At 54.7% G+C, this 22,156-nt stretch overlaps 2 protein-coding genes across 3 annotated transcripts; both read left to right on the top strand.

The window, feature by feature from the left end:
* The first annotated feature begins 293 nt into the window (after positions 1-293).
* Erf (ETS2 repressor factor) lies at positions 294-7,164 on the top strand. 2 transcript variants are annotated; one of them, XM_005361140.3, is made up of 4 exons: positions 294-446; positions 4,858-5,092; positions 5,422-5,537; positions 5,639-7,164. In XM_005361140.3, exons 1-4 carry the CDS (start codon positions 425-427, stop codon positions 6,916-6,918), a joined length of 1,653 nt encoding a protein of 550 aa, XP_005361197.1. In that variant the 5' UTR covers positions 294-424; the 3' UTR covers positions 6,919-7,164. The 2 variants fall into 2 exon arrangements, with proteins under 2 accessions (XP_005361197.1, XP_026642198.1); XM_026786397.1 differs by lacking the exon at positions 294-446 and adding an exon at positions 1,733-2,070.
* A 5,269-nt stretch (positions 7,165-12,433) lies between these two features.
* Positions 12,434-22,101, top strand: Gsk3a (glycogen synthase kinase 3 alpha). Its single transcript, XM_005361138.2, has 11 exons — positions 12,434-12,860; positions 14,450-14,637; positions 16,452-16,535; positions 16,685-16,795; positions 18,393-18,523; positions 18,614-18,720; positions 19,514-19,611; positions 19,693-19,788; positions 20,362-20,548; positions 20,833-20,925; positions 21,428-22,101. The coding sequence occupies exons 1-11, from the start codon at positions 12,578-12,580 to the stop codon at positions 21,499-21,501; spliced, it is 1,452 nt and encodes a 483-aa protein (XP_005361195.1). The 5' UTR covers positions 12,434-12,577; the 3' UTR covers positions 21,502-22,101.
* The last annotated feature ends 55 nt before the right edge of the window (positions 22,102-22,156 follow it).

Raw genomic sequence — 22,156 nt, 5'->3', positions numbered from 1 at the left:
CCCTCCCCGCCCTCCTCTTTCTCCCTCCCCCGCCGCGCGGCCCCTTTAAGCCAAGAGCCCGTCGGTCCTCAGTGGCTGCGCGCCGGCAAGCGTGTGTGTGTGTGTGTGTGTGTGTGTGTGTATGTGCGCGTGCGCGCGCGCGCGCGTGTGTGTGTGTGTGTGTGTGTGTGGTGTGCGCGGGAGGGGGCGGGCACAGTGTCTCCATGGCGACGCGGTGGTGACGTCGCCGGCCGGGGGGCGTGGGCGTCCCGGCCCCGGAGTGCGATATTAACCCGGGAGGCGGCGGCGGGGAGGGGAGAGGCTCTGAGAGGCGAGGCCGGGAGCGGCGGCGAGGGCGTCCCAACGGGCGCGGGACGGGACGGGGCAACGCGGGCGCCAGGAGCAGCGGCCCGGAGTCGGGGCGCCTTGCCCCGGGCCCCCCAGCATGAAGACCCCGGCGGACACAGGTGGGGGCGGGGGCAGCACGTGTGGGGGAGACTTGTTGCCCCGGGAAACCGGGAGGAAAAACTTTGGGCGGGGGCTGAAGGGGTTCAGGGGAGCCCGATTGATCCCCAGTTCTGGGGGGACCCCCAAGCACTCGAAACCTGTTGCTTCTCGCGGCACGAGCTGAGGTGCTGCCTGGGAGCCCCAATTCCGTGGATCCTTTTGGAATGGTGTGGGTGCTGCGGGTGCTGGTCTTTCCCTGCTCGGACGCGGCAACCTGGGCTCTCCAGGGATCTCTGGGGTGGTAGAGTCCCTCCCAGTCGTTCTGTCACGTTGCACTCCGGGGGCCGGGACGTGTGCGGGGCGAGGGGGAAGGGTTCGATACAGGGGCCCGCTATGCTCGGTTCCGCGCTACGCGGTCCGGCCGGTGACCTTCACGGCCGCGCGTGCCCCGCACCGGGTGAGCGGGTTACGGGATGGTCCAGAGTAGGGCGTTAGTGGGGAGCACGGGACTCGGGGTCCGAGCTGCACCGCCCCTCCCCCGTCCGTCTCCTCGCTCCCCCGCCCGCACTGAGTCGCAAAGTTCCAAAGCGCAGCCCGAACGTTCGAAAAAGGAACTTTTTGTTTCCGACCTTAGAACGCGCGGCTTTAAGGTGGCTCAGGGGAGACTTGGGTACCCTCCTCCAGCGCGGGCGGAGGCCGGGAGTTGAGGAGGGTGGGAAAGATGGGGGGGAATGCAGAGGCTCCCTCATCGTCCTTCCCCCTCCCCGATCCTGCGCCTCTCTTTCAGCGGGCCGTCTTTTCCCTCCGCCCCTCTCTTCCCCCGCCAAGTTGCTCCTCCTTAAGGGGCCAGGGTTCCCCTCCCCCCCCATCGCCGGGCCGGGGGGCAGCAGGATTAACCCCCCTCCCACTCGGACTTTTCCCCCTTCCCCTCCCCCGCCGCCCCCGGGCTTGCACAGGCTGGACTTTGCGCTGGGGGAGGGGGCCTCGCCGCCCCCTGCCCGCCTGCCCCGTCGGAATCCGGCCCGGGGCGGGGACGAGGGGGGGGGGGAAGGGGCCGGGCGCCGCTGTTCAAACTTGTTTCCTTCCCCCGGCGGCGGCCGCGGCTCGGGCTCCTATGTGCGGGTGTGTGCCCCGACCGGCCCACCCACCCCACCTCCCTGCTCGGCGGGTGGGGGCGGCTCTTAAAGGGCTCGGAGTGGGGCTCCGGCGCCAGGGGATTGGGGCCGAGGAGAGGGGCGGGGGTGGGGCAGGGGTGCGCTGTGCCGTAGGGTCAGTCACGTGCGTCCCACTTACTCCCCGACTCCCACAGGCTCCCTGGCTGCCGGGCCCTGGGGGCAGCAGGAACCTCGCCTCGCTCGGGGAGGGGACCAAGGCTCCCAGACAACCCCGCCTTGTCTTCCCTCTGTGCTACGGGTCTTGGCTTGACGGGACCTGTAGGGCCACTGCAACCCTGCCTGGGGTCCCGGTCGCGTGTTCGTTTTTTGGGGAAAGCGAGAGACCGGAACGGCCTCCTGGTCGGTCTGTCTTTCCGACTGCGGGCCACTACGCGCCCCTCCATCCGATCATCCTCCATCCCAGCGCTTCTCTACTCCGCCGTGGCTGTTTCCCACTTCCTGTTTTCTTCCCGGCTCTGGCGCCATCGAGGTCTGCCTGGAGTGGGGGAGGTGTTGAGGCCCCCCAGGAGGCAGACGTATTTTCACCCCCCCCCCCACATCTGACCCCTATAGTCCCCTAAAAAAAAGTTTAGGTAGTCATGTTAAGTTGGGGTTGTTTTCCAGAACTTATGCCCCCACCCAGGCTTGCACAGTCTGGGATATCCAGGTGTGCCTTCTGGGACCCAGCCATCCCAGCCCTTCTTCCTGTCTGCAGCCACTCTACACCCTGTGTTTCTGGAGCCCTTCCCTCAGTCCCAGCCGCCTTCTCCCAGTCTCACTGGACCCACATGCCTGAGAGGTCCAGTACCCTCAAGCTTTCTTGCTGCAGAGCTGGTGTTTCCGTGATTTAAGCACGTGGACCCGTATACAACACACACATGGTCTCCTTGCCCGTGCCTGGCTCCTGGCTCCAAGGCCTGGGGAACAGAGCCCCATTGAGACACCCTGACGTCACCCCCAGTCCGTCCCCTCCCCAAAGCTGGGAACAGGCCCTCGTGTATGCTGTGTCCTGATGAGGAAAGCCGGTACTAGGGTGGTGCTGGGGTGGGCCTGGGCTTGAGGAGGGGTCTCTGCCAGAAGTGGCAGCCAGGGTCCAGGCCTGGGGATGATGTTTTTTAGGGAAGGAGGTTAACAAGGGGGCCTGGGACAGCTCCCAGAATGTGGGCTTGAGGCCTTTCCAGAGCCCCCCACCTCCTTTCCGAGTTCCCTTTGTGTTGCATGCAGTCTCTCTCCCTCTCTTCTGCAAAGTTTATTTTTAGCCTCCTGCTCCCCCGCTCCCAGGACTGTCGCTGCACACACGTTGCCTGGTTACCGGGACACGGAGGCTGGGGCTGGTGGGCTGGGAAGGGTGGCTTTAATTTTGGGGGGGAGGGTGGAAGTCAGTACACCCCTCCACCTCCAGACTGATGTCTTAGGGGCTTCGCCCCCCCCCCTTTGGGACTGGGAACCAGATTGGAACTGAGGTGGGAGTAGCTTGGAGCTTTGTGCCCTGATGAGAACCAGGAGAATTTTGGAGGTGGTTCTAGGGTATATGGAGGGGGGACTTGATGACTTGGGATACCCTGGACCTTGATTCTCTATAGCAGAATAGAGATGATGGGGTGAACTCCCGGATTCCCAAGAGAAGGATGGGGCTTGTGAGTGCATGGATCCTTAGGGGTTGTCAGGGACTGTCCTTGCTAAACTGAATAGGGCTGCTGGTGCAGGACTCTGCAGAGAAGGATGGGGCTTGTGAGTGCATGGATCCTTAGGGGTTGTCAGGGACTGTCCTTGCTAAACTGAATAGGGCTGCTGGTGCAGGACTCTGGGCAGGTGCAGGACTCTGGGCACAGCTGGAAATCATGTTCCTGGAAGCTGGCAGTGACTGGCTGGTTTGAGGCAGGGATTTCTGAATGGGGCATGTGGACTAAGGGGAGTGCTGAACTGCCCATCCCTTTCTACCCAGGGTTCTGAAGTCTGTGTAGGGGAATGTTGAGTAATGTATTTGGAAAAGGTGGTCCCTGCTGGACTGGAGCTACTGATTCCTGTGTTGTCCCAAGGGGAAGGAACCTCTTTTGGATTTCACTCTGGGGTTGAGGCTATGGGGAAGCTCAGTCTTGTAGAGGTCTGGTCGGTTTCTGCTTGAGCTGGGCCCAAGGGAGGGGGGTACTGACTCACACCAGTTTGCCTAGGGCTTGGGACCCCACCCATTTTTTGCCATATACCTTGGTCTTCTATAATGGCACTAGGGCCCTGATCTGCCTCCCCCCCCCCTTCCTTGCCTTCCTCTCCTTTCCCTCCTCCCACCCCTCCATTACCGGCTGCCTAGTACTGAATTATTGATGGCCCCTGATTACCCGGGGGTTTGGGAAATGACAACAGCCGCAGCCCCCCCACCCCAGGCTGCCCACCCCCTCTAGGGACCAAGTCAGCCCACCACCAACCTTTACCCAAGGTTATTGCTGGGGGCGGGCCAGCAGGTGGGCTGGGAGTAAACTGAGGATGAAGAGAGGGTGGAAGAGGGAGGAAGGTAACAGTTCTAGGCCTGCTTGGGCTCTGTCTGGGCCAGGTCCCCTCCATCCAGGTCCTAAGGGTGTACTGGGGGAGGGCATTGTGGCTCAGAGGGTCCAGTGCTGTGAGGGGTGGAGGGGCTCTCTCTCAGACAGTCTGGGTTTCACTCTCAAGGGAAGACAGAAGCCTCTGTGTGTGCAAGCGCTGACCTCATCGTCAACCAGCCACCCCACCCGGCCTGGTCCTTTTAAGAAAAAAAAAAAAAATTCCTCTCTAGTCCTTGGTGGGAGTAAGAGCTTCTATGGGTCTAAGAGGAAAGATCATATATGTTTCTAAGGCGAGTATCTCAAAAGCTGGGGGGGGGCACTATTTATTGGCTTTGAATAGAAGTAGGGGTGCATAACATAGAAAGGGCTGTATCCCCATCCTACTGGCCACGTGTGCCCTTTCCTGCCCCTCCCCCTCCCCCACTGGCAGCCCTGCCCGCCATCCTGGCTTGGTGCCTGGCCCCCTGGCACTGGCCCCGGGACCCGCCGCCGTTGGTTTCCTGTTTCTCCCGGTGTCGCTGGAGCAGGCTCCAGCTTCCCCTCCTCCTAGCTCCTGTCTAACCCCCTCACAGATACACATACTGTCACCTTCTGATGGAATTCTTCATTTGGTGAGGGAAGAGGGCTTTTCCTGGTGATGGAAGGCCGAGGGGCTGGGCAGGAGGTGGACTCTAGGGTGTGACCCAGAGCCCCTGACTTGGCATCTTGACCCCAGGCCACTCCCTATCTCCTGTCCCTAGGGTTTGCCTTCCCAGACTGGGCCTACAAGCCGGAGTCCTCCCCTGGCTCGAGGCAGATCCAGCTGTGGCACTTCATCCTGGAGCTGCTACGGAAGGAGGAGTATCAGGGCGTCATCGCCTGGCAGGGGGACTACGGGGAATTTGTCATCAAGGACCCTGATGAGGTGGCCCGCCTCTGGGGTGTCCGCAAGTGCAAGCCCCAGATGAACTATGACAAGCTGAGCCGGGCCCTGCGGTGAGAAGGGGCTCTGGGCTAGGACCCATGGTTGGAAACCCCTGGTGCATGAGGACAGGTTTGGGTTGGATATCTAGCTCTATCAGATCCTCTAGCTGTGTGAACTTGGGCCTTATGAGCTCGTAGGTCACAGATGATATCCCAGGTGGAGAATATATATAGTCACCATTGGAGCTTGTGGTGTGGTCATCGCTCTCTGGCTACTTGTTTTCTCTTTTGTGGCCTTAGGCGATTGGGTATCCTTTATGAGTGGCACACAGCCACATGTCATGGTGCTTGGGTCCTCTGGAGTGTTCGCCTGATGGCCCCATGGTGTTTTGTGCCCACAGCTATTACTATAACAAGCGCATTCTGCACAAGACCAAGGGCAAGCGGTTCACCTACAAGTTCAACTTCAACAAGCTGGTGCTGGTTAATTACCCTTTCATTGACGTGGGGCTGGCCGGTGAGTGTGCCAGGGATGCATGGACTGGAATGAAGAGGTGGGTCTGCCTGTGTCCAGCATGGACCAGAGATCCTGATGCCAACTCTCCCTTCTCTTGTCAGGGGGTGCAGTGCCCCAAAGTGCCCCTCCAGTGCCATCGGGTGGCAGCCATTTCCGCTTCCCCCCTTCAACGCCTTCCGAGGTGCTGTCTCCCACCGAGGATCCCCGATCTCCACCGGCTTGCTCTTCATCTTCCTCCTCGCTCTTCTCTGCTGTGGTAGCCCGACGTTTGGGCCGGGGCTCAGTCAGTGACTGTAGTGATGGCACGTCAGAGTTGGAGGAGCCTCTGGGAGAGGACCCCCGGGCACGACCACCTGGCCCTCCAGAGCTGGGTGCTTTCCGAGGGCCCCCCCTGGCCCGCCTCCCACATGACCCTGGTGTCTTCCGTGTCTACCCCCGGCCCCGGGGTGGCCCTGAACCCCTAAGCCCCTTCCCTGTGTCACCCTTGGCAGGGCCTGGCTCCCTTCTGCCCCCTCAGCTCTCCCCGGCTCTGCCTATGACTCCCACCCACCTGGCCTACACACCCTCACCCACGTTGAGTCCTATGTACCCCAGCGGTGGTGGGGGCCCTAGTGGCTCGGGAGGCTCCCACTTCTCCTTCAGCCCCGAGGACATGAAACGGTACCTGCAGGCCCACACCCAAAGCGTCTACAACTACCACCTCAGTCCCCGCGCCTTCCTGCACTACCCTGGGCTGGTGGTGCCCCAGCCACAGCGCCCTGACAAGTGCCCGCTGCCGCCCATGGCACCTGAGACCCCACCGGTCCCCTCCTCAGCCTCGTCTTCCTCTTCCTCCTCTTCATCCCCGTTCAAGTTTAAGCTGCAGCCACCTCCGCTAGGACGCCGGCAGCGGGCAGCTGGAGAGAAGGCTCCAGGAGGCACCGACAAGAGCAGCGGTAGCAGTGGCTCAGGTGGGCTGGCTGAGGGGGCAGGCGCATTGGTCCCCCCACCGCCACCACCCCAGATCAAGGTGGAGCCCATCTCAGAAGGCGAGTCCGAGGAGGTAGAGGTGACTGACATCAGTGACGAGGATGAGGAAGATGGGGAGGTGTTCAAGACTCCCCGTGCCCCACCTGCTCCCCCAAAGCCAGAGCCCGGAGAGGCACCTGGGGCAGCCCAGTGCATGCCCCTTAAACTGCGCTTTAAGCGGCGCTGGAGTGAAGACTGTCGCCTGGAGGGGGGCGGGGCTCTGTCTGGGGGCCCTGAGGATGAGGGTGAGGACAAGAAGGTGCGTGGGGACACGGGCCCTGGGGAGGCTGGGGGGCCACTCACCCCACGACGGGTGAGCTCAGATCTCCAGCACGCCACAGCTCAGCTCTCTCTGGAGCATCGAGATTCCTGAGAGCCATGGGCAAGGGCCCCCGTGTGCCCCCTCAACACCCCAAGCTTTTGCTGCCTTAACCCCCACAAAGCCCTGGAGGTGAGGGCAGCTCTCTTAGTCTCTTCCCTGCCTCCTCCCTTTCTCCTCCCCACATTTTGTATAAAACTTTTTTTTTTTAAATGGTAGGGTGGGTGGGTACCCAGGACTGGGGGCTAATCTCCTCATCTCTGGGTTTCTAAGTTCCGGGCAAAGTGGTGGTGGGGGGCGGGAGGGGGGTGTTAAGGGGGGGCACCTCCATTCTGGGGATTTCTATTTCAGCAGAGGCTTTGGCCTTTTAACACCCAGGAACTTTTTTGTATTACAAAAAAAGGAAGTAAAGCCTTGACCCCCTCCCTGTTCTCTGCCACTTACCTCGTCCTACCCCTTCCCTTCTGAGCCCCCTCCTCCCAGCCCTAACCCTGCCTTCCTTGCCCCTGTAGGGGCTGTGAGTGCCTGGGTTTCTTAGACCCCACAAGGTTGCAGTAGGGGCTGGTGGGACAATTTTGTAAACCAAAAATTCTGTGGGGGTGGTGGGGTGGGAGGCAGAGGAAGGTGAGGGGGGCTGCAAATCTATGGGCCACAAATCTCTACAAGTGCCTGTTCCCCACTCCACCCCAGTACTGGTCCAGTCCCTCACACCCACCCCCAGCTGGTCCTAGGTCTGACCCATGGGCAGGTGGGTCAGGGACAGGAAGGGGGTCCCTTGAAACCAAACTGGAAGCCCCTCTCTGCCTCCCAGGGGTGGCCAGGAGGGCTGTGGTCAAGCCTTATTCTGTATTGGGAATGGAGGGTGGGGTGGGACACAAGGGGGCTGCTGGAGAATGTATTCAAAACAATAAAACTTTGGACCTTTGCCTGTGGTAATCTGTCCTAGGTACTGGGTGCAGCCAGCCACAGCATCACCACAGACCTGCCTTAGTTCCGGGCAGGTCCAGACACACCTGCTTCCATCTGTGGCTCAAAGGCCTGACTCCGTCGGAACAGGTCATCTGCCTGGGGAGCTCTGACCGCCTTTCAGGTGTCACACGCCTCAGAGTGGATTAAGGGCTCTGGCTTTCTCTAGTCTTGCTTGTATTTCCTTGACCGGTTTCCTATCTTCAATCTGCCTCTTGACCCTTAACAGAGTTGAGCCTGTTGTCCCTGGTTCTCCTATGACCTGAATTGCTTTCCCCCTCCAGCTCTTGACTGCTAAGCCACACTCCCATCAGGTCCCTGGTGGAGGGTCCTGTGCTTTGAACTGCCTCTAGCGCCCTGCTCCTCTCGAAATGTATGTGGAGGAGGGTCTAGTGGTCCACACCTGTAATTCCAGGTGGGAAGTTCTAGTTTAAGGCTTGCCTGGGCCACATAAAAAGGGGCGTGTCCTGTTACCGTTGTGCTTGGGGTCCTTTGATGAGGCTTGCAGTGCCTTGGGCTGGAGTGGGTGGTTGAATGCTTCTGCTCTTCCAGAAAACCTCAGTTCTGTTCGGAGCACCCATGTGGGGTGACTCATGACAACCCCTAACTCCAGCTCCAGGGAATTTGTTGCCCTCTTCTGGCTTCTGATACCCACATAGAATTGGGATACATTCACACAGATTTACACGTTAAAAATCTTTGGAGAAATTATGTTTTGGGGCTATACACATATTTGTGTATCATGTGCTGTGCCCCAGGAGGTCAGAAGAGGGTGTCAGATGTTCTGGAAGTAGAGATGGCTAGGAACTTCCATGTGACTCCTGGTACCTGACCCTCGGTCATCTTCAGGAGCAGCAAGTGCTCATAACCATCAAGCTGTCTCCAGCCTCAATAAAATTAAATCTTAAACCCTCAAAAATAATTGGTAGTCTTTGTCCCACCAGGGTGATCTCCCAACCAGCAGGTTTTACGAGGGATTCATTATCCTGATCCTGACCGACATCCTGTGTGTCATGTATTTAAGCATTCAACATCGAAGTTAAACTTCCAGAGACAATAGAGCTGAGCTATTCAGGAAAATAGCTCCAAATCCCATGGTCTTGCAACAACTGGATTTTCCAATGGAAAGCCAGGACGGCTGAGTCCAGATCAAGGTGTCCAGGGTTAGGATTTGCTGAATGATGAGCTCTTAAAGCTGGAAAAACCGAGTCCTGGAGGAACAATTACCAGAAGAATTCAGGTTGTGATTGCTGGTGGATGCAGACCCCACCTGGACAGTGCAGGTGTGTTGCCTGAGGCCCAGAAAGGGGAAGGGGTTCCCCCAAGGCCACACACTTGCTGAGAGATAAGAGTGGGAATTGGAACTCAGGGCCTGTTGGACTGGATTTGCTATAAAACACCACCCTGCGCAGCCCTGAGGGGGAACAAATGAACGCTGAACTGGCAACTGCTATCTACCCCCTGCACTTAGACCTCGACTTGTGCCAGCCCCTAGGTGGGTGGTCCCAGATGATGCATCAGTTGGCAGGGAGGAGAGGATCCAGGACTGGGATACATGCAGAAAACAGGCTCCTGTGGCAGCCTGTGGGCAACTGCTCCCTCTCCTGGGTGATGTAAGCCATTCCCTGGGGGTGGGAACCACTGGGTTATTTCTGGAAGTTGGGATGAGACGTATCTCCTGGCAACGTAGATGCAGCTGAGTTGCTAGTGGGGTGATAGAGGAAGGCGGATGTTGTCACTGCAAGAAAGAAGCAGGACTGGCTAAGTAGCCACAGCAGAACCCTTCAGAGTGCCTCTAATCACGTGACCCCTAAGTGTTCAGCTTCAGAAACCCTTCAGAGGTCAGATCATGGTCTAATCAAACTTGTTGCCCCAGATTCTGACTGTGTGGGATGGTACAGGTGATATTTGGCCTTAAAGACAGCAGGCCCCACCCCCACAGGTCTTTAATCGCCCACCTAAATCCATTTGCAGGCCTGGACCATTTCCTGTAAAACGCTCTGAGCCCAGTGTACTGGCACATGCCTCGGGACTGGGAAGGCTCAGGAGGATAGCTGCTAGTTTGAGGCTAGCCTTGCTACAGAACAATACCCTATTTTTTCTTCTCTTTGGTTTTTTGAGACAGGGTTTCTCTCTGTGACCCTGGCTGTCTTGGAGCTCACTCTGTAGACCAGGCAGGCCTTGAACTCAGAGATCCACCTGTCTCCTGTGTGCCACCATGCCTGCAGAGACCCTATTCCAAAAGAGAAGAAGGGAGGGCTGGGGATGTAGCTCAGTTAACAGAGTGCAAGACCCTTGGGTTCAATTCCCAGCACCATAAATTCGCCCTAGTGGCACATGTCTGTAATCTTAGACCCTGTTTTTAAAGCAAAACAGAAGACACCTGACTTTGGTCCTGAGACTTTTGCTTCCAACCAGAAAGTTTCAGGGCATTTTACAAATGAGTCCATTACAACTAAAATCCCATTTGCAACAACAGCCCTCCTGCCAGGTTCCTACACAACTCCTCCACAGTCTCCTCTTTGTGTTTCTTAACCGTCCTTCACCTATTCAGGCTGCTTGGAGATCTTCGTGATTTCTCATTCTCTCATATGCCTTTTTACAGATATCTCTTGAGATTTTTCTCCATCATGCCCCAAACAATTGTTTCCTGCTGCCTATAGTCTATTAAAGACTTATCTCTTCATGTTTTCTTCATCAGTTCCTCCAAACATCTTTAGGACCCTCTTAGACACTTGGAGACATTTTACAGATCTCATTGCCCTGCAATGTTCCACGGAGCTCAATACAAAGCTCAATACAAAGACTGGTCTACTGCTAAGGTCCCCACGGGTTCTGGCGGTTAAATAGTCGGTTCTATCCTGCCACATACCCTAGTGAGACTTCTTAGTCCTATACCTTGGGGTTTGACTTAAATTTTACTTTTCAGTTCCAAGTAGCCGTCAGAGGGCGGCAGCCATCCTTTCGGTTGTGCTACTCCAGAAACGCCCTCTCCAACCGAGCTTGAAGTGTCTTCAGGCTTTGCAAAGGTGGCGGAAGTACCCGCGCTTTGCCTGCTGGATAAAGTAGTCTGAAGAGGCGTTAGTCCTACGATCTATCTCTGTTCCGTGTCCACTGAGAAATGCAGTCGGAAGCTGACCGAGCTGACTGGATGTTAGGCTTCAGAAAAGCCCGGACTATTAGTGCGAACACAGTCTGCGAGTAAAGTAAAGCACAGACAGACAGCGCTTCCATTTTACACACACACACACACACACACACTCCACCACCACCACTACCACCACACACACCAGTTTCCCAGTATCCTTTGGAGTTACTGCTTTTCTTCCGGTTATTAATTCGGGAAACCGGGCTCCTCATCATACGCAGGAAAACACAAGCTGCTTGTAGCTGCTGGCTTTCTTCATTTGGATCCTCTAGGATCTTGTAATTTAGAATATCGAGTGGAGGTTCAGGACAGAAATTTTGTGTGTGTGTGTGTGTGTGTGTGTTTTAATCGTGCAGCTCATCCTCTTGATCCTAGTCGTATTGCTAGAGAGAGGGAGAATATCCGAAAACAAGTTTGAGACAAGGTCAGGATTTGAGAATGCAGAGAGGAAAGGTTTTTCTCTTCTCAATATGTGGCCACTTGGGACTCCCTTTTCCAGCAGTCACCGATCGGCTTTGGCTCATTCCTACGACCTAGGGACCAGGGAGGAGACATTGTAACTCATTGCAATTTCCCCTGGGAACCGTCGTCCTTAACCTTTCACCTACACTCTCAGGCACAGTACTCCCTTTGGACTACAGTTCCCAAGAAGCCCCTGCGCCTAACTTCACAAAGAGTCAATTCCACTGTGGACTATTCCCAGCATGCGCCTGGCTGCTGGTAGCTCTCATCCTCTTCCTTAATGATGAGGCTACCTTGAACTTCATTTCCCAGAAGACACAAGGCTCACTGAAGCAACGCGCTTAACTCTTGGTGTCGACTACATTTCCCGGAAGGAACTGCGGCGCAGCAACTGGGCAGAGAGAGCGCGATGCCTACTCCATTTCCTATCCCATTTCTTCCAGTTACAATATCTACTTGGAGTTTGAGGATCACCCGAGACTTCATTTCCTAGCGTGCTTTATAAATAGCTCTACACCTGCAATGCGGTGAGGGCGTGGTGACGACTCCATTTCCCAGTGTGCTTCACAGCTCAAGAACAGAGTATTCACGAGTGTGGACTCGATTTCCCAGAATGCACCCGGCGCAGGAAGTCACCGACAACCCATAGGTTTGGTGGGTGACTAGACTCCATTTCCCGGCATGCTTCTGGCTTGGCTGCTGCATGTGGATGGAGTAGCTAAGATTTCACCTCTGATACCCTGTGAGGGTCGCTGTCGCATCTGTGTAGTGGGCGTGTGGCTCTGGATGTGTTTACCGAAGTGTTTCAAGTTGTCTTTTGGAAGAGTCGGATGACATTACCCAGGACTATATTTCCCGACGTGCAGCGCGAACCGTCAGCCCCCCCCCCGCCTGCTTCTCTGAGGCCTTGAGAACTCCATTTCCCGGCATGCTGTGCGAGTCGAGGGTGGCGACAACGAAGCCGACCGCAGAGGGACTTCATCTCCCGGCGTGCCCCGCGGCGGGCGCTGGGCCGGAGCCGGAGCCCGAACGGCGCGGCCTGGAAGAGGCCGGAGCCCAGGGGAGGCGGCGGCAGAGGCAGCGGCGGGGGCAGCCCAGGCAGCCCGAGCCCCGCGGCCTGGGCCTGCGCTCGGCGCCATGAGTGGCGGCGGGCCTTCCGGAGGCGGCCCTGGGGGCTCGGGCCGGGCACGGACCAGCTCGTTCGCGGAACCAGGCGGCGGAGGCGGAGGCGGTGGCGGCGGCCCTGGGGGCTCGGCCTCTGGCCCAGGAGGCACTGGCGGCGGGAAGGCGTCAGTCGGGGCTATGGGTGGGGGCGTGGGAGCCTCGAGCTCCGGGGGTGGCCCCAGCGGCAGCGGCGGAGGAGGCAGCGGTGGCCCCGGCGCAGGCACTAGCTTCCCGCCGCCTGGAGTGAAGCTGGGCCGTGAGTACTTAGAGGCGCCCTGTGGGGTGGTGATCTGGGTTTCCCAAGCCCATCAAACGGCGATCAGATTCTTTCATGTACCCAGATAGAAGCTCGAGGTTACCGTGCTGCTTTAAACAGAGGTCTGAGCTCTCTGTCTTCCAGATAAAGGAGTTTGGGGGTTATCATCACTTGGAGTTTAGAATCAGAATAACCAACATCCGAGTAACAGAGGTCACAGGCCCCATTCTTCCAGTAGCCAGTATCAAGGTCTCGGGTACTTGACGACGTTGCCATCCACTAGAGAACAGGATCAGAGGTCATAGTTACTTGCCAATGGTGATCTAGGATTATTGTTCCCTAAGAGACACTGCCACCATCCTGTACAAAAAGAGGGCTATTCATTTCCTTTCCACCAAAAATGGGAATTTGGATTGAATCCCTCTTAGATACACAGATTTAGGATTACTAATGTTCCTATAGAACAGGGCCAGGCTTCAAACATAAGGCCTGACATTACCACCTTACCCATTGAAAATGTGTAGACTTGGGTCCCCAGTGGTGACAATGGTGCTGTTTATAAATAAGAACAAATTGGGAATAATATGGGCTTCAAATTAAGCTCATTGGTAATGCTCCTTTAAAAAATAAGGGGGGGCGGGGCCATTTAGCAAAAATGGAGATGGCTTGGGTTACACCTACTTTAAAATATGAGTTTGAAGTGGCTGTCATTGGCTTGAAAGAAAAATAGCAATGTAGGATTATTTTTCAAAATGTCACTCACTGGCCCCTCCCAATTAGAATTTGCTGATAAGTTTCCTTAAGGGAGTGGGTGACTAGGAATGGCACCTAGGTGGGCTGCTCCTCAGAGACTGGGGCTAGAAATCCAAGCGCTCCTCTGAAGGCCCCTGGACAGACTACTCTAGCAGTTCTGGAGATAGCTGTTCCATTCTCAAGTCAGGTGCTACTTGGGACCACATAGACGGAGAAGCCAGGCCAGTGCCCATCCCGATGCGGAGTGTTTGGTAAAAGTAACAGCACTCCCTACCCCATCTGTGCTCCCAAGTGAGGGTTAGGGCTGTCACAGTTCATTTCTGTCACTCAGTACCAGTGGTAATGGTCCTTGCTCTGTTGGGCAGGATTTAGAAGTCAGTACCCTCTGACTGAGAATGGCCAAAGTGTTCCTGAAGAAAGAACACCCCATAGTTTCCGCTCTTTTGAGTGGAAGACAGTCCCTTGTGCCTGCCCTACAGAAGGAACTAAGGTTGGGGAGCTGAATTCTACACCTGGGGTATTGGTGGCCCCCACCACCAAGCTGCAGTTTGCTAGGAGAAATTAGGTGCTTAGCCATTAATGGGAATATGTTTGAATGCCAGTGTCCTCCAATATGGGAAACAGAGTTTAGGGTTCTGGAGGGAGGTGCTAGGTCACTGGAGTACCTACCTCGTGCTTCCCATGCTTAGATATTGAATCCACGGTGTGTGACAGACAGTTACATAGAGTAAGTACTGTCTCTTCCCCCGCAGTGAGCTTTTTGAACAGCTTCCCCTCCATGGGCTGTAGTGGCCATAGAGAAAAGATCAGTGGATTTTATTCCCTTTGTTCCTTAGGTGACAGCGGGAAGGTGACCACAGTGGTAGCCACTCTAGGCCAAGGCCCAGAGCGTTCCCAAGAGGTGGCCTATACCGACATCAAAGTGATTGGCAATGGCTCATTTGGAGTCGTGTACCAGGCACGGCTGGCAGAGACGAGGGAACTGGTGGCCATCAAGAAGGTTCTTCAGGACAAAAGGTTCAAGGTAGTTTGGGTAGACTGGAGGTTTGGGGAATGGCAGTAACTGCCGATTGTGCCCAGCAACAGCTGGGATCTAGAATTTAATATTCTTATTTATTTTGGTATTTTGAGTCAGGGGTTTTCTGTAGCTTTGGGGTCTGTCCTGGAACTCAGTCTGGCTGACCAGGCTGGCCTCAAACTCAGAGATCTGCCTGCTTCAGCCTCATGAGTGCTGGGATTAAAGGTGTGTGCCACCATGGCCCAGCAAATTTAATATTCTTAATATTATTTATTAATGTGCATATGTATGTTGTCTGTATGTAAGTGTGGCTGGCATGTGTGTGTCATGGTGCATATGAGGAGGTTAGGCAACTGTTGGGAGTTGGTTCTCCTACCACTGTGGAATCCAGGGATCAGACTCAGGTCATCAGGCTAAAATGACAACTACTTTTATCTACTGAAACATCTCAACAGCCTGAGCTGGGATTTCAGCCGGACCTGAGCATGGGCCTCAGGAGAGGGGGAAGGAAGGGAGTGAACTGGGAGGAAGCTGGGAAATGTAAATTCCAGAATAGCTGAGAGCTAATGTTTACTGGGCATTTCCTCAGTGTAAAGGCTTGACAGGCAAGTTCTAATTTAATTTACCTGCAGAGTCTCTGAGGACAGGTACTGCTGCTATCCCTGCTCTATGTCAGCAGAAATGAGGCTGCATAGTAAGACCCTTTCACGGGGAGGCCCTGGGCTGTTGACTCCTGAGTCCTTCTCAACTACTTGGCCACGTCTCTGCTAGAAGAAAGGGTCTGGTAGGGCTGATGGTGGTAGCTCTGAAAGTCGTGCTCTGACCCAGACATCTGCCAGTGCCTAATGGAATTCAGCCTTTTTGGTAGCCACTTGCCTTGGTGCAGGGCAGGGCTCTGTACACAGAGGAAAGGGTGCTCTGTGAGTTAGCTGAGTCCTGGGAAACTAGCAGGAAAGAGAGAGGGAAGTGGAGGGTTATGTGCTCCGTGGAGGACTGTGCCAGACTATATGGGGTAACACCTGGGGCTAGACAGGAAGGACTCTTGGACAGGAGGGGCTCTGGGGTGTCAGTCAGACTTTGATGGAGTTGAACTGCAGAGCTGAGAGGGATCTGGGAAGCGTTCTGAGGCCCTACAGGGAAGAGACTCAGGCATGGAGTGGAAGATGAGATTGGAAGTGTGGAGTCTAGGGTCTTATGAGTCCGCAGTACTTCCAGGGAAGGTGATAGGGAGTGATAGGGGGTCAGGGTGAACCAGGCAACCACTGCTGTCTACTGCTTGTGCCTGTGTCTGGTGGTGATGTTTCTGTGGTTTGGTAATATGTGGGATTGAACCCAGAGGCTTGTGCATGCTGTGTGAGTACTCCATCAGGGAGATAGCTAGATCCCTAGTACTCTTTTTATTTTGACACAGAGCTGCACTAAGATGCCCAGACTGTCCTTGAACTTGAAATCCTTCTGCCTTAGCCTTCTGAGTAGCTGAGACCAAGTAAATTTCTCAAGAGATGCTGAGGGCTGGCTTTATAAAGGAAATAATTGACCTTCCACATGTTAGCAGTAGTTAGAAAACTTCTGAAAAGCAGGTTGAAGTAAACACATTGGTGACCCAGGACTAACTGACCCATAGACACCAGCTTGCATGTGAGGGAAGGGGCCGGGGTGAAGAAGGAATCCTTTTTTCCCTCCACCAAGCCTTGGAGCCTTGAGTTTGGAACACAGGGAACAGAAATATTAGCAGAAATAGGTGTAGGGTGTAGGTGAGGGTACTGGGGCCAGGGGAGGCAGAGGATTGGATGTATTGACACTCTCCCTTTGCCCTCTAGAACCGAGAGCTGCAGATTATGCGTAAGCTGGACCACTGCAATATCGTGAGGCTACGGTACTTTTTCTACTCCAGTGGGGAGAAGGTGAGACATTGGGAATCTAAAGTGTGTGGGGTATTGCCATACTTAGATGCTATCCATTTTCCCCTGCCTGTCCCAAGAGGTCCTATCTGTCCTTCTCTGTTTTCTGCACACCTCCTGTCTTTCCTGACAATCTCTCCTTTGCCCTCCAGAAAGATGAGCTCTATTTAAATCTGGTGCTGGAATATGTGCCCGAGACGGTGTACCGGGTGGCTCGTCACTTTACCAAGGCCAAACTGATCATCCCTATCATCTATGTCAAGGTAGGCAGTCAGGCTGCTGTAGCACAGACCCACAAAACCAGGGCTCTGAGGCCATATGTGTCTATGGGTTCCTGCGTCTTCTGAATTTAGGTTGGTCTGTGGAGGCCTATGTCCCCTGTCTTCAGCCTTGTAGCTTGTAGATGGTTTGGCTAAGTCCAGAGGAGGGCCAAGGCAAGGGCTTGCCAAGGAGGTAGAAAAGGAACTAACTGCTCCACACAATAGGACCATTGGGTTGGGGTAGGTGGGAAAGCCTAGAGAAAGGGTGTGCCCACACAGAAGAGCCGTCTCACCTTGTACCTGGGTGAGTTGATGCTGATGTGGGCTGTGCTTGTGGCTGCTGCTGGGCCATCCATCCTGGGAGGGCAGTTTTGAGATGATGATGTGCTGTGGCTACTCTTGTGGTCAGCCAGTGCTGAGCACTTCCAAAGGCACAGCTGACTGAAACCAAGACCTTGTCCATGAAGAGCATGCCTGTTAGTCTGGGCATGGTATATATACCTTTTGTCCCAGCACTCAGGAGGCAGAGACAGGAAGATCTGAGTTCAAGGCCATTCTGGTCTACATAGTAAGCATCAGGACAGGCAGGACTACAGAAAGAGACCCTGCCTTTAAGACACTGATGGCAGGCACCATCACAGACCATGATAAAGCTGAGGAGCTGCTGCAATGTAGAGGGCCACATGGAGTTCTGGGAACTGAATGCCCTTCCCTGCCTGGCTTGAGGTGAGAAAGATGAAGGAACACTGGGAGAGTAGTATGATGATGCAGGTACAGGAAGAGGGGGTCCCTGTGTGTCAAGCAGTTATCAGCTAGTTAATATATATCAGGGGATGCAGGAGGAAGTAAACTCAAAGGTCCTGGCTGCATGTTGTGGTGCATGCCTGTAATCTCAGCACTGGGGAGGCTAAGGCACGAGGATTTCAAGTTAAAGGCCATCTTGGAATCTAGTGTTTGACCCTGTGCCAAAAGAAAAATTCCCAGAAAGGTTCCATGGGTAAAGGTGCTTGTTACCAAGCTTGAGGACCAATTACTGGGATCCACACGATCAAAGAACTGACACCAGCAAGTTTTCCTCTGATTGCCAGTTGTGGTCTATGGCGCACATATAACCATCCTCCCCCAGAGGTGGGCATGTATACTCAATCGAAATGTAATACAAATTAAAATCAAAACCAGAAACCTTACTTAGGTTCTAGTCAGTGGCATAAGGAGGGCAGGGAATGAAGCTGGAAAAGAGCTGCAGTAGGAGGCCTTGGCCTCCAGAGCTAGTGGTTTTTGGTGAGAGGGGAAGCAGAGTGCCTGGCTCACACCTGGTATGTCAAGACCTGGTGTCACTCTTCAGGCTGTGCCGGGGGTGACTGGGGCAGTCGTTCCCTATGTGGGGTCAGTCCTAGTCCCAGCAAGCCATCCTCAAGCTTGAGTCAGAAATTGGGAATGGGGCCCTCTGGCCTATGCAGAGTATGAGGATCAGGGGTTTCAAACAGGGTTCAGGAACTGAGGCCATGAACAGCCAGCAAGGAGAATGGTCTGATGTGGGCCAGCAATGTGCATGTGGGAAGCAGTGGGCTGGAGTAGAGCTGTGCCCTGCCCATTTTAGGTGTACATGTACCAGCTCTTCCGGAGCTTGGCCTACATCCACTCCCAAGGTGTGTGTCACCGTGACATCAAGCCCCAGAATTTGCTTGTGGACCCTGACACTGCTGTCCTCAAGCTCTGTGACTTTGGCAGGTAAGTCTGACATAGAACCTGTGGGGTACCTAAAAGGGTGAGAGCCTCAGCCTTGGGTTTATGCTTAACCCTGCCTGTCTCTTCCCACAGTGCAAAGCAGTTGGTTCGGGGGGAGCCCAATGTTTCCTACATCTGTTCTCGGTACTACCGTGCCCCAGAGCTCATCTTCGGAGCCACAGATTACACCTCATCCATCGGTCAGTTAGGGAACAGAGACTGGGGAGTGGCAGTCTTGGCAGGTTTTAAGCTCCTGGGCACTGTTGCAGGCTTGGTGATTAAAGCTTACCGTCTGTTCCAACACTGGTTCTCACAGGTTGAGGCTGGCGCTGGTGCGTCTTGTTTGGAGCAGTCAGACAAGGGAAGGCTGGTTGCTATAAGGCTACTGCCAGGGGCTCAACAGCTGGCCAGGGCAGGACTGAGATCTCAAGACTAATATGACTCTAGAGCCTACCTCCACTCTAGACCCTCCCAGTCAGTCTGGTGGAGGGAAGGGGGTGGTGGCCTGCTCCCAGGGCCCATCTTTTTCTGTTCCTGAGGGAGCATTACCCTCTTCCAGACCTGAAGGAAAGCTGCAATGAGAACATGTATATGAAAGGGTTGAAGAGGAGCTGGGATGGTCCTAGGTGTGAACCTGTACCATATAGGCCAAGGTGCAGAGTAGGGAAGGGGTGAGCAGGCCAGGCCACAGTTCTTCCCATGGGCAGGACAGAAAGCTTTCTTGTGTCCCAAAGCACACAGGTGCCAGTTGACGGGGTCAGGCCTTGTATTGGCCTAGTAGAGAAGGGTTCAACGGGTTCATTGGGGCTCACTCACAGAGGGCATGGGGGCTGTAAGTGCAGCTGAGCCAGGTAGACCTGGAGGTTCAGGATTCGGTTTCCCATTCTGGGTTTGTGGTCTTGAGCCAGTACCTCTGGAGATAGCCATGTGTGCAAAGGAGTGGACTTGACAGCTTTGGCTGCCTAGTGTTGAACTTCTGCCCTTCCCCTTCAGATGTGTGGTCAGCTGGCTGTGTACTGGCTGAGCTGCTTCTTGGCCAGCCCATCTTCCCTGGGGACAGTGGAGTGGACCAGCTTGTGGAGATCATCAAGGTGAAGGCAGGGCCAGGGAGGGAGGGTGGGCCGGGCCTGAGGAAAGGGCCCTTGTTTCAGACTCCTCTGTTTCCTTTTCAGGTACTAGGAACACCAACCAGGGAACAAATCCGAGAGATGAACCCCAACTACACAGAGTTCAAGTTCCCGCAAATCAAAGCTCACCCCTGGACAAAGGTAGGGCAGTACTAGGGATTCATACAGCATGGCTGAAGGGCTGGGTCCCCTTGGAGGCCAGCTGATCTGGAGACCTGGCTTAAAAATCATAGCTTGTGGGACTTGAGATGTGGCTCAGTGGTTAAGAGCACTTGTTACTCTTACAGAGGACCTGGGTTCAATTCCCAGCACCCACATGGTGGCTCACAACTACCTGTAAGCCCAGTTCCAGGGGATCCTACAGGCATGCGTGTGGTCAACAACCATGCACTCAGGCACCACATTCATAAAGTAAAATAAACAGATATAAAAAATAAAAATAAGTTATGGCTGGGGGTGTATGTCTGAAATTAAACAGGGAGTCAGTCAACAACACTTCCAGATTGTGAAGTTTATAGAATTTTAAAAGTTGAGAACCCATAGGCAAATACAAGATTCCCATTTATGTAGTGGCAAGGAAACTGAGCTAGCTGCCCAGTTCATTATTTATGCCTGTTTCCTTATTGGGGAGGTGGGTGTCAGGGAGGCAACAGGTGTGCCCTATAAGGCACACCATCCTGGTGTCACAGCACCCACCTGCTTAACTACCCACAGGTATTCAAATCTCGGACACCACCTGAGGCCATTGCGCTCTGCTCAAGCCTGTTGGAGTACACTCCATCCTCAAGGCTCTCCCCACTAGAGGCCTGTGCCCACAGCTTCTTTGATGAACTGCGGTGTCTCGGAACCCAGCTACCCAACAACCGCCCGCTTCCCCCCCTCTTCAACTTCAGTCCTGGTGGTGAGAGCACAGCTTGGGGCCTGTGGAGTTTTGGGGGGACGTGGAGAGACAGGACTAAGAGCTGAGAGGGTACAGGGCAGCCCTGGACTCAGCCAGATGTCACCACCACATTGTGGCTAGATGCTACACCTTTTCCAGTTTTACACCAAGAGTCCTGTGGCTAATGTCTCTACTACCTGACCTTGCCAGTAACTGGGTCCCTGTTTGGTACCCCATCCTAACCCTAACTGGCTTTCCAAATGTCCCGCCTCTCCCTGACTGGGCATGTCAATTCCTGTGTCTAGAACTCTCCATCCAACCGTCTCTCAATGCCATTCTCATCCCTCCTCACTTGAGGTCCCCAGCAGGCTCTGCTGCCCTCACCTCGTCCTCACAAGGTAAGTTGGGGAACATGTGTTGAGGATAAAGCGGGGGCTGTCCTTGTCTTCTATAGGTTTTAATTTGTCGACATTTGATGGCACAGAAGGCGTAGCATGTCATCAACCTTAGGACAGTATTGGCCACATTTGTGTTTAAATGCCAAACATTTCTTGGTCTGAACAAAATAGAAAGTTGCCCACATTTAAACACTGGGCCATTTTGGGTTAAAAAAAAAAAACCCAAATTTCCTGTTTCTTTGGGGGAGAAAACTGGATTTGGTAGCTGTGGGTCTGTCTCCTGACAGCAGTTGGAGCTCTGTCCAGCTGCTCCTTTCTTCCATGGAGCCTGGCTCCCTGATGTGAGCCACTTTAGTGTCAGGCTGGCCTTTGGCATCTGAGTTTGTAGCCCTGAACCAGAAGTGACAGCTGTCAGCCTCTTGCAGTGTCTTGAAACAAGTTCTAATCTCATGGCATGGCGGTGGGGATGATACAGAAGCTAACTGTCTCCTCCTCCCTCCAGCTTTAACTGAGACTCAGACCGGCCCAGACTGGCAGGCACCTGATGCCACACCTACCCTGGCTAACTCTTCTTGAGGGCCCCACCAACTACCCCTCCACATCCATCTGGGAATTCCCAAGTGGGGCTGGGAAGGGGGGGGGGCATAGCCTCATCAAGCTCCTGCCCTGGCTGGGCCCCTAGACTAGAGGGCAGAGGTAAATGAACTCTTACCCCTAACATCTAGGCCCTCCCTCCTCAGCCTTACCTTTGTGGTGGGCTTTTTAAAGAGGATTTTAACTGGTTGTGGGGAGGGAAAAGAAGGAAGGACAGGGGGTTTAGGGCTATGAGGACCTTCTACCCCCTTGGTCCCCTCCCCTCCCCCAGGCTACCACTCCTTTCCCCCTCCCATGTCCCTTGTAAATAGAACCAACCCAGCCCACCTTTTCCCTTCCCTGGCCCCCTGGGTGTAAATAGATTGTTATAATTTTTTTCTTAAAGAAAAACGTCGATTCACACCATCAACCCACCCCTCCCCTCAGCTGTATCCCCCCTCTTGTCCTCTGCTCCCAAGGCTTCTACCCTCTCCCTATCCTGGAAGGAGGGAGTAGGGAAAGAGCCCCTGGTGTCTTAGTTTCCACAGTAAGGTTTGCCTGTGTACAGACCTCCGTTCAATAAATTATTGGCATGAAACCCTTCTTCCTGTCTGGCTGCCTGTTTCCACAGAGGTGAGGGGCTTCAGGGCTTGGAATG

Source organism: Microtus ochrogaster, linkage group LG4 (genome assembly GCF_000317375.1).
Source record: "Microtus ochrogaster isolate Prairie Vole_2 linkage group LG4, MicOch1.0, whole genome shotgun sequence".
Taxonomy (NCBI): Eukaryota; Metazoa; Chordata; class Mammalia; order Rodentia; family Cricetidae; genus Microtus; species Microtus ochrogaster.
The sequence above is the reverse complement of the archived record's forward strand: the minus strand, read 5'-3'. Positions and strand labels throughout refer to the sequence as shown.

Coding starts and splice junctions, on each gene's coding strand:
- Erf (XM_005361140.3), top strand. CDS start 425: ATGAAGACCCCGGCGGACACAG. Junction 447..4,857: donor GAAGACCCCGGCGGACACAG/GTGGGGGCGGGG, acceptor TCCTGTCCCTAG/GGTTTGCCTTCCCAGACTGG. Junction 5,093..5,421: donor AAGCTGAGCCGGGCCCTGCG/GTGAGAAGGGGC, acceptor TTGTGCCCACAG/CTATTACTATAACAAGCGCA.
- Gsk3a (XM_005361138.2), top strand. CDS start 12,578: ATGAGTGGCGGCGGGCCTTCCGGAGGCGGCCCTGGGGGCTCGGGCCGG. Junction 18,721..19,513: donor AGATTACACCTCATCCATCG/GTCAGTTAGGGA, acceptor CTTCCCCTTCAG/ATGTGTGGTCAGCTGGCTGT. Junction 20,549..20,832: donor CTTCAACTTCAGTCCTGGTG/GTGAGAGCACAG, acceptor TCCTGTGTCTAG/AACTCTCCATCCAACCGTCT.